This window comes from Hipposideros armiger, unplaced genomic scaffold (assembly GCF_001890085.2).
Source record: "Hipposideros armiger isolate ML-2016 unplaced genomic scaffold, ASM189008v1 scaffold_27, whole genome shotgun sequence".
NCBI classification, from domain to species: Eukaryota; Metazoa; Chordata; class Mammalia; order Chiroptera; family Hipposideridae; genus Hipposideros; species Hipposideros armiger.
This window is the reverse complement of record NW_017731377.1, coordinates 1,109,394-1,119,529: the sequence shown is the minus strand read 5'-3', so window position 1 is coordinate 1,119,529 and position 10,136 is coordinate 1,109,394. Positions and strand designations below refer to the sequence as shown.

General features: G+C 44.9%; 1 protein-coding gene across 3 annotated transcripts in view; it reads right to left on the bottom strand.

The window, feature by feature from the left end:
• PNOC (prepronociceptin) overlaps positions 1 to 10,136 on the bottom strand; it is a 23,963-nt gene that overhangs the window by 1,637 nt on the left and 12,190 nt on the right. For 2 of the 3 annotated variants that reach the window (XM_019636190.1, XM_019636189.1), the window contains exon 3: positions 2,525 to 2,915. In XM_019636190.1, coding sequence (XP_019491735.1) covers positions 2,525 to 2,915 — 391 coding nt within the window. Of the gene's footprint in view, positions 1 to 2,466; positions 2,916 to 10,136 lie in introns of all 3 variants that reach the window. The other variant, XM_019636191.1, reaches the window with a different exon arrangement.

Genomic DNA, 10,136 nt, shown 5'->3' with positions numbered 1-10,136 from the left:
AAACAGTTCTCTTATCCCTGGTATCTGGAATCCATGCATAGTAATTCATTTCTTGAGGCTAAATCATGCCCTCATAATGCAAGTGCTCTTTGAGCCTGACTTCACTAATTCCTCACCATGAATGAATCTCACTTTTCCACTGTCTAGAAGGGTCAAGGGCTGGGGCAGCAGAACAGAGGAGGCGGTGTAGGGCCAGGGAAAGCGACCGTAGATACCTGGACCAGTTGTGCCGTTCTAACCGTTCTGTCCAGGACTGGCCCTGCACCCAGTGTCCGTCCTTTCTAGCACATCGTCACACTTTCTGAGCCCATTATTTAGCTCATTCCAGTGTTGGGCGGCCCCATGTTTCTCCAGTCTTATCAGACCAGGTTGGTACTGGATGGCTCAGAACAGCTCTGACAACAGGGTTCCCCCAAGATGGAGAAAGAGAAGGTTCAAGCCACTTGTTATGGACTCATAAGTGCACATCCATATTGGTACTTAGCAACCACGAATGTGTGGGAAGAGAAATAGATGGTTGCAGAAGGAGAAAGGAGAGCAATCAATAAAATCCAAATGAGCTGGTTAATGTGTCCATCAAGTTTACATCTTGAGCAAAGCAGCAGACAGAAGCTAGTTACCAGTTTTGTTTCAGTGCCTCTCAGTTGGAAGCCTAATAGAAAATGAGAAAAACCAATTGCCTGAATGGAGGCTCAAACAGTTTTTTGTTTTTTGAATTGATTCCTGCTAATGTGACTGATTTTAAACTGTCCTTAGGTAAAGAAAATTGTTGTAGTTCAGAATTAAACATGAGCTTCAGTATCCCTTAAGAGCCACTTTAAAGAGGAATGTCTTTAAGATTTGAAAGAATTCAATCTGTGCTACTTCTGAAAGATTTATTGTTAGGTCCTGTGCAGATATGGCGTAGGAAGAAATAGAATGCTTGTGAAGCACCTAAGAGTATGACTTCAAAAACAGTGCAGGTTACTTCAGGGCCTTCGGAGATTAGTCATTTCACTAAAATAAACATGGCAGCCTTCTCACAACCTAATGCATGTATCCATATTTGGCAATAGACCTCTTGCAAACCAGCCAGCCTACCCTGCAAAGAGCTAACATGGGCTGCCTTCATGCTGAAGGGTGAGTGCCAAAGATTAACACGTGTAGTAATATACTTTGAAGGAAGATTGTTAACGATCTGCCTACCTTTGACATATAGGATGCAAAATAAGACAGCACATGTAGGCTTTTTTCTTTTATGTCTCTTAGGGGAAAGCCCCACTTGGGTAAGGTTTGGAAGATGTTTTTGATCAACTGATTAGTTCTTTCTGTTAGGGCAAATTTCTAGACTGTTTAAGAAGAGGCATGAGACTCTACAGTTAATCTTATTCCCATGTATGAATTAAGACACTTAGGCTTGATGGATTTTCTTAGATTTTCAGAAAATTCCACTGTGTTAGTTCCCTGTGCCACTCAAAGTTATATACAGGTTGATGGGCTGAGGAAAGTTGAGTTTGTAATGACTGGGCAATAAATTAAGGTCTTTGATGTTTATTATCTGGTATGTATTATAGGTACATGTATAAGCATGACTGTGGGGGTAAGAATGTACCAGAAGAGAGAGAGAGAGGAAAAAGGGCATGCATGCAAACAAACAGACAAAATAAAAATGGCTGCTGGAAAGAAGTGAAAAGTGAGGAAAGGTGATGATCCCTTAGTCCCTGTTCTAAAAGCTACTGGGTCAGTTGGGCCAAATTCTCAAAGCCTTGCTCAGTGCTGATGCCATCGACTTCAAGGAATCTGCCCATTTGGCAAGGAATCTGCCCATCATGTACACATGATGAATGATGAGTGGAAGAAAGAAGAGTAGAAAGTGTAGCTCCTGGTCCTAACAAGAACTCCTTGGCTGGAGGAGAGTGGGAAGGTTTCATGGTTTCCGTGGAATCCAGTCATCTTGATATATAGTGGGGAGAGAAGGGGATAGCAAAGCTGTCTTTGAAGGTGAAATAGTAATAACACAGCTACAGAAATCAGACTCTTTGGGAAAGCTAAGGGTAGGTCCAGCTAGCTGTTCTTAGAGATAAAGTTTCTGAAGAAAGGTGAGCTGAATGGTTGCTAAGGCAACCGGATAGGAGGATTGGTCTACTTAACTGTCCCCATAGTAACTAAGCTCCTGGAGAGCTAAGAGAAATTAGTTATCTTAACCCACTACTATTATCCCCATGGTAACCAGTCTCTAAAGGGCTGTGGTCAGCCTTAAGGAGCAATACTAAAAAAAATCTTTGCTCCCTAGAGAAAGGGTGGGCAGGAGGCAAGGAGGCAGGGGTGTGAATTTACCTCCCAGGCCTCCCAGAAGCTAAACACCTTGAGCTGGTGTGGGCTGTGTGTGCGTATGTGCGTGCATGCGTATGTTTAGGGGTTAATGTGCTAAGACAGTTGGGTATATGAGGTTTCTTCTTGCCCCCAGCTCATTCCTGCCCAACTCACTCATGGGTTGAAGTGGACGGTGCAGCTGGGAGGGGCTCCCCTTCCGGCTACACATTACCATTCTGGTGCAGGGTGCGCCGGCGCTGGCTGGACTGCATGCTCAGGACCAGGTACTGCCTCATAAACTCACTGAACCGCTTCTGATTGGCTAACTTGCGGGCCGACTTCCGGGCCCCGGTGAAGCCCCCAAACCTCTTCTGCAGCTGCTTCTGCTCCATCTCTCCAGCCTCATCCATGCCGGGCTCTGTTTCTTTCTGTGCTTGGAATAGGCTTCTGATGCGGGGCATTCGCTTCAGATGCATCTCGGAGGCTCTTGGCTGGTAAAGCGCAGCTGCCAAATGGTCTGGGTCAGCAGGGCTGAGCTGCCAGGAGCCCCTGGCCATGACCTTGGTGCATGGAGTCCAGAGAGGGCTGGTTAAGACCTTCCCTTCACATTCAAGGATGCATGCCTGCAAAGACAGAAGTGGGAAGAAGGGAGAACAAGAAGGGACGTCTATTAGTCCAAGGCAATGAGGAGATAAAGTTCCTCTATCATCTGTATCTGTACCAATGAGACATCTCTTTATTGAGTACTGTGTAGCAGTTTTACATGTAGCTATTTAGGCTCGAAAAATTTCAGAGTTGGAAAGAAACAGAAAATTATCTGGCCCAGCTTCATCATTTCACAAATGAAGAAACTTTGGGGCTCAGAGAGGTGAGGTTAACTTACCCCAGGTGACACAGAAGTTAATACAGAATATGTGCACTAAAACTGCACCCTGTTAGAGCCTTGGATGAGTTTTTGGAGCCAGGCACAGCTCATGATGGTCACCCATAAGGAATAATTTTATTTATTTATTTTTATCAGGTTTGGGGGAGATTGGATTGGTTTAAGAAACTGGGGATGTCAAAGCATGTAGTTAAACCTGCATGGTTATTTTTTTTTAATTTTTTATTTTAAAAAAGATTTTATTGGGGAATTGGGGGAGGGGAACAGTGCTGGGGAATTGGGGGAAGGGGAACAGACAAGTTGCTGTCGTTTTGTTCTTCAGTCTAGTTGTGGAGGACGTTGCTTCACTGGCCCAAGTTGGCACCATCATTGCGCTCTTCCCGGGCGAGGCAGATCAGTCGCCGGCTTCTGGACGGCCGCTCACTGCGGCTGCTGGCCGCTCACGCTGGCTGCTGGCTACACATGGTAGCCCATGGCAACCCACTGCCACAGGGGCTGCAGCCCACGCCGTCGCCGGCGACTCACGGCAGCCCAGCTCCAGGTTGAGCTGTTGTTCAGCATCTTAGCTGTGGAGGGCAGTGTCACTGGCCCTCATATGTGGGATCCGAACCGGGGCCTTCCGGCTGTCCAAGCCAGTTCTTAACCATCGTGCCACTCAGCCGGCCCAATATTATATAATTCTTATCTGATATACTTTCCCCATCCCAAGTGTGTCCTTTTGCTTGGTTTCTCTGTCTCTGTGTTTGCTCTCTGAATGGCACCTTATTCCCCGTGTGACTCAGGTTTAGGGAGAGTCTATATGCATTCCAGGCATCAAATACCCAGGATCAAAAGAGGAGTTCCTAGTGAGGATGAGAAATGGAGAGAATGAACAGGAGAAAGGAAGGGATCTGCAGCTGAAATCGCCCAGTGGCTACACCGGGAAATGACCCCAACTCTTCTTGTGAATCAGCAAAGCACTACCTAGGATGTTAGCACCAGGAGGGACCTTAGGTGACACCTGGTCCAATGAGTCCCACACCTGGGTGTGAATCCAAATCACCAGCAGAACTTTAAAAAAACATGGAATTTCAGAACCCAGTTAAATCCCTGAAGAATAGAACCGGGGCTTAGAACTTATTTTTACAAGGCTCAGTTAATTCTGAAATTTGCCCGGGTTTGGAAACCACTGTTGTAGTCCATGTTCACACGTTATAGAGATTCAGTAATGTGTCCAAAACGACACTGTTAGATAACAGCATAACTTGAACAAGAACTCAAATGTCTTGAGTTCCATCCCAGGATGCCTCCTACTCAACGATCTCTGTGTGCTTGTAATTGGAATTGATGGAAATTAATGGGAGAATAGGATCCTCTGAGACCAAAACGTAAGGTTCTGATAGGAAAATTGCTCATTTTCAAAACTGCTGGACCAGAGAGAGGAAAGAGACAGAATCCGTGGGAGTGCCGCTCTCCTTCCCTGGTAAGGTGTCCAAGGAATACCCTTTGCCGAGCCCACCTGCTAGTCAGAGGTGGTGATGTTGGCGCCTGCTGATACTCAAGCCATAATTTTTCTGAGCATGTCTTTTCCATTTAGATTTTCCTCAGAGAAGCTGGTAGAAGTAATACATGGTCAGTGCCAACTCAGCAGAGATACTTAGAGAAACCACTTTTTCACACCAGCAGTGTCACTGGGTATGAAAGGATGATAGACAAGTTCCATAGATGGGAAGGGCAGACTTTAGAACAATGTCAGCTGCAAACTTGAGTGTTCTTTAAGAATCATACTGAAGTTTGTTGGGATGCAAATTCTTAGCCTACATCCCTGGAGATTTTGATTCAGTAAGCCGAGGGTGGGGTCCAGGAATTTGCATTTTTTTTTTAGCTGAGCCATCCTGCCACCTGTTGGCAGCTCGGCGGCAGCTCAGCTCGGGCCGGACTCGAACCGGTGTTGCTCAGAGCTCAAACCTTTGAGTGAGCTCTTAACCAACTGAGCCACTCAGCCGGCCCAGAATTTGCATTTTTAACAAGCACCCCAGGTGATGCTGAGGTTAGATTATGAGAAACCCTGCTTTGGACCTTGCTCTGAGGAGAAAGAAGCCATCAGGGTACATGATGGTCAGAGATTCTGTCAGGGACATGGTCCCATGGGTCTGTACTTAACCTCCCGAAACACTTTGACGAAAACCGGGTAGAACCAATTCGTAACACGTTCTTTCAGATCATAATCCTCTTGGGTTATTACTTGATAGCAGTGGGTCTCAATTGAGGGTGATTTTGCCTCTCAGGGGACATTTGTCAATGTCTGGAGACATTTTTGGTGTCACATGGTGGATGAGTAGGGGGATGCTATTGCTATTTAGTGAGTAGAGGTCAGGAATGCTGCTAAACATTCTACAATGCACAGGACAGCCCCCACAACAAACAATTACCCAGCCTAAAATGTCCACAGTTGGGGTGGCTGGTTAGCTCAGGTGGTTAGAGCGCGGTGCCCATAACACCAAGGCTGCCGGTTCAATCCCCACATGGGCCACTGAGATGTGCCCTCCAGAACTAGATTGAAACAACTACTTGACTTGGAGCTGATGGGTCCTAAGAAAACTTCTACATTAAAAAAAAAAATGTCCACAATGGTGAGTCTGAGAAGCCGTACGCTACAGAGCCAAGGGGAAAACAGGAAAGCACAGATAGCACTGGGAAAGCCAGTAGGAGTGTAGAATTTTAGTGATGAAATGGACCTTTGAGTACACCTGGTCCAATCCTCACAGAATAGGAGCCCCTAATGCTTGTCAAATTGTTTCAGTCCTTCAATTTACAGGAACAGGTGGAAGTTGTTAAACCTAAGGCTATTAGATCTTCTGTGAGCCCCTGGGTTTCTAAGCCCAGATGGTAATTAGATTGTGTGTCAATCGGAGAAAATGAAATTCTGTGATCGAACCAGATGCATAGCCCATACCAAGACTTGACATACTGTTAGATGAATTAGGTACTAACAAAATCATCTCAACTCGTGATTTAGGAGAGGTTTTGGGAAAATATGAGGAATCCAAATTCACAGCAGCATTTGTAGCACCAGATGGGCATATGAACTTAATGACTAACCCTCTGGTCTGAGGCACCCACCAGGCTCTTTCCAGAGATGGGTTAATAGCCTATTAAGTGAGCTGGACGCATTTTCACAGCCCTCACTGATGACATGACTATATTAAGCCAGACCGTGGATAAGCGTCTGGAAAGTTTTGGATTGATGTCAAATTGATCTGTAAAGCTGTGATTGTGGGGAAACTGAAAAAAAGGCCATTTGGATGTCTGGGATCAAAGATTAGGTAACAGGCACATGAGCCCATTGGAAGGAAAAGAAGCTCATTGAGGCTGTCAAGTTTCTACTACTAAAGAATCAAACCACTTCTGACTAAGAGACATTTGGGAGCTATTTGCTTTAGGAGGTTCTGCTAGAATATGAGGGCCGACTTTAGTAGGCCAGCAGATGAAGAGTGCAAAAGAAAAACACATAAAAAACTTCCACTACAAATCAACTACTATGGGTTTTCATGCAATGAAGACAAAAAGCACTTATCAGAAGGCAGTTTCTTTTGCTATTAATAGAGTTTTAAATAAATTCCCCCAGGTCATTTTTTGTGGGGGCTACTTTCTTTATCTCTAAAACAACTCAGTGAATCTAGTTTTCTTCTATTTGAGCTGATGGGGTAAGTACCATTCACAATTAGGTGAAAGCCTAGGATATTGCAAGGGGTTTGGTGTGTGTCATTTACCGATCAAAATTATAGCCTAATAAAAAGCCAGCCATACTTGGACCATTGACCTGGAGGGAGAATAAAAGAATTCTTGATGAAGCCAGAGGTCCAAGAGGTCCTGGGAATTGCTCAGCATTATATAATTTGGTGGAGGAGTTGGGAAGGTGACACTTGCTGAAATATCTGAGTCCCCCTATCATTTACAGAGTGGACACACTTAAGGGTTACCAGGTTTGGAAATGAGATATGTGGTTGCGTACATTCTAGGCATTTCATACAATTTTTAAAAAATAGGTTTAACGTGAATACAAACTAGAAACCAAACAACTAGGCAGCCAGGTCCTCTAGGGGTTAGCAGGAACGAAAAAGGGTTTATCCCTCAGTGTGAGGCTAAAACTGGCCATTTCCTAACTTGTTTCAAAGAAGTTTCCAGACAACTAACAGTGTTGTCTGGATTCCAGAGATTAAGACATGGAAACATGCTCCAAATTCTTTACCAGTTTTAAAAGACAGCAGTATAAAACTCCTGCAGCGTCTGCAGTGGATGTACCTATTAGAGACTAAAAGTCTTATAATTTTACAACTTCCTTGGGACATGTTTGCTGAATACAGCTCTGTACCACACACTGGGCTAAGTATGAGGGGCCCTAGAACCACGAGCAAAGGAAAAACACACCTTGTGGTGAGAGAGAGGCTAGCAGAAACAAGTAACTGTCAGAGCACGAAGGAGGGAGAGGCTGGCTCTATTGGGGGCAGGTGGAGAAGCAGCAAAATGTTCTCAGAAGAGGTGAAACTTGATCAGGGTCTTGAAGTACAAGTAGGGAGGAGGAAGAGGCATGCACAAGTTGGCAGGGTAAGCTCCTGGAGCAGTGGGAAGGCCAGGATGGGAAGGCGGGATTTCTGGGACCTGTGGAAGGTGATTGGAGCCCAGCAGGGAGCATGTGCAGAGTGTACCTTTGGGAGTTACCTGCAGGCTGGGGAGAGCTGAAGGCCTGGAAACGGGGATGGCATCTCAGGGGGAGAGAGTACGTGGAGGTAAGAAGCAGGGAATCTTGGTGGTCACTATGTTTAGGGGTTGGGGAGAGGGACAGGAGCCCAATGGGAGGCAGAGAAACAAGAGTCAGGAGGGAAGAGTGCCAGGCAAGTCCACTAAGACAGGACAAGGAGAAGGGAGCCTGCAAACCCACCTGGGGATTCGGTGGTTAGGACCTCCAAGAGAGCAGCTAAGCAGTGGCAAGGGGGTGAAAGTCGAAATCTTTCTAGAAACATGACAATGAAGGGAAGGAAGGGGCAAGTGGGAGTGGGGAAAAATGAAGGAGAGGGTCCTGAAGGAAAGTCAGTCATACAATGGAAGGCAGAAGCGAAGGGGCAGGAGCGAAAGTGGGAGGCAGGTGGGGAGAATGAGGACAGACCCTGGAGAGAATTTGTACTCTCTGGCTGCCGTCGTCTCAGCACAGTGCAACCCAAGGTCATGGTGTACAAGGGGGTGGGAAGGCGCACTTGCACTCAGTGCTTCACAATCAGATGTGATGTTTGTTACAAAGAGGTTACTAAATCCGTGAATGATTTACTTTGAAAAAAATACATTAAAGCAGACTCAGGATTATCCTTACAATTAAGTTCCTAATGCTTTTTTTTTTTATTGTAAAATACACATAACATGAAACTTACCATTTTAGCCATTTTAAGTGTACTGTTCAGTGGTATTAACTATATACACATTGTTGTGCAACTACCACCACCACCAGCAGACATCTCTAGGACTTTTCTATCTTCCCAAACTGAAACTCCATGCCTATTAAATACCAGCTGCCCATTTTCCCCAACCCCTAGCCCCTGGCAACCACCATTCTACTTCTCTCTCTATGAATTTACTCCAGGTACCTCATATAAGTGGAATTATACAGTATTTATCCTTTTGTGTTCGGCTTATTTCATTTAGCATGATGTCTTCAAGGTTCACCCATTCATCTTGTTACATGTGTCCGAATTTCCTTCCTTTATATCCGATTGTGTGTATATACCACATTTTGTTTATCCATTCATTGTTGATGGATGCTTGGGTTGTTTCCACCTTTTGGAGCTTGTGAATAATGCTGCTTATGAATAATGGATGTGGGTGTACAATTATCTGAGTCCTAATGCTTTTTGAGTGGGAGGTAAAGGGTTGCAGTTAAAGCTAGAGCTTCAGGAATTGTGCATGACCTTCAGTCTGGTCTAGGCTACAACCTGAGAACCTTAACAGTGTGGCAATTATGAGGTGATTGCTTAATCGACTCCATCACTGATTTACATGTAAACTAGTTGTCTGCTCTGTTTACTAAGACCAAGGGAAAGTGTTTTTTGGATAAACTTTCACACCTCTCTGGGCTGCACAAAAAAGACATGAGGGCCTTCTGTGCGCGAGCCAAACTCAGCTTTTCTCAGTTCCTTAAATGCCACTCCCCTCCCTCCTATAGGCATTTGCACATGTGCTCTCCCTCACCCTTCTCCCCCACCTACCCCCATACCTCTCTCTACTACCTGGGGTACCTGGAACCCACTCCCTGCTTCTTAACTCCGATTCATCTTTAAATCTCCTTAGAGGATTCAGTTCCTCAAAAAGCCCTCTCTGCCCCTCTAGACTAGGTTGGGGTCCACTGCTCTGTGCTTCCCAAATGCCTGGTAATTATTCTCTCCTGGAAGGATTGTGGGTTCTCCTCTCCCACTAGTTGCAAGCTCCATCCATCTGCTCACCTTTGGATTCCTTGGCCTAGCCCAGTGCTCAGCGCATAATAGGTGCTCAGAAAAACCACAATAGATGAATGAGAGGGATGGATCAACTTTGAATGGGTTATCTGGAGATTGCTTTTCATGATGCGGTAGTTATTACTGTTCAGAAAACAGGCTTAAAAACCACGTTTTCAAGGGGCTGGAAAAGCTTAGCGTTTGGGTCTTTGGGAGTAGTGTCTGCTCATTGCCCAACTTAAACACTTGGTTTTTATATTTGTCCACTTGCCTTAAAGGTTGTTTTTAAAGGTTGAGGAGTTTGAAATATGTCATCTTTTGAAAGAAGCTTATTTGATTGCAAAGAAAAAAACTTAATTGAGTTACATTGGATTTAATAGGAGAGGAATTTAGACTGAGATAAGAACAGCTTGAAAGAGCAGCGTATGTAATGAAAAGAAATTTAATGTCGGATTTGCACCTCAAGTTCAAAATTTTAAAAATAAAAGAGCAGGTGCTCA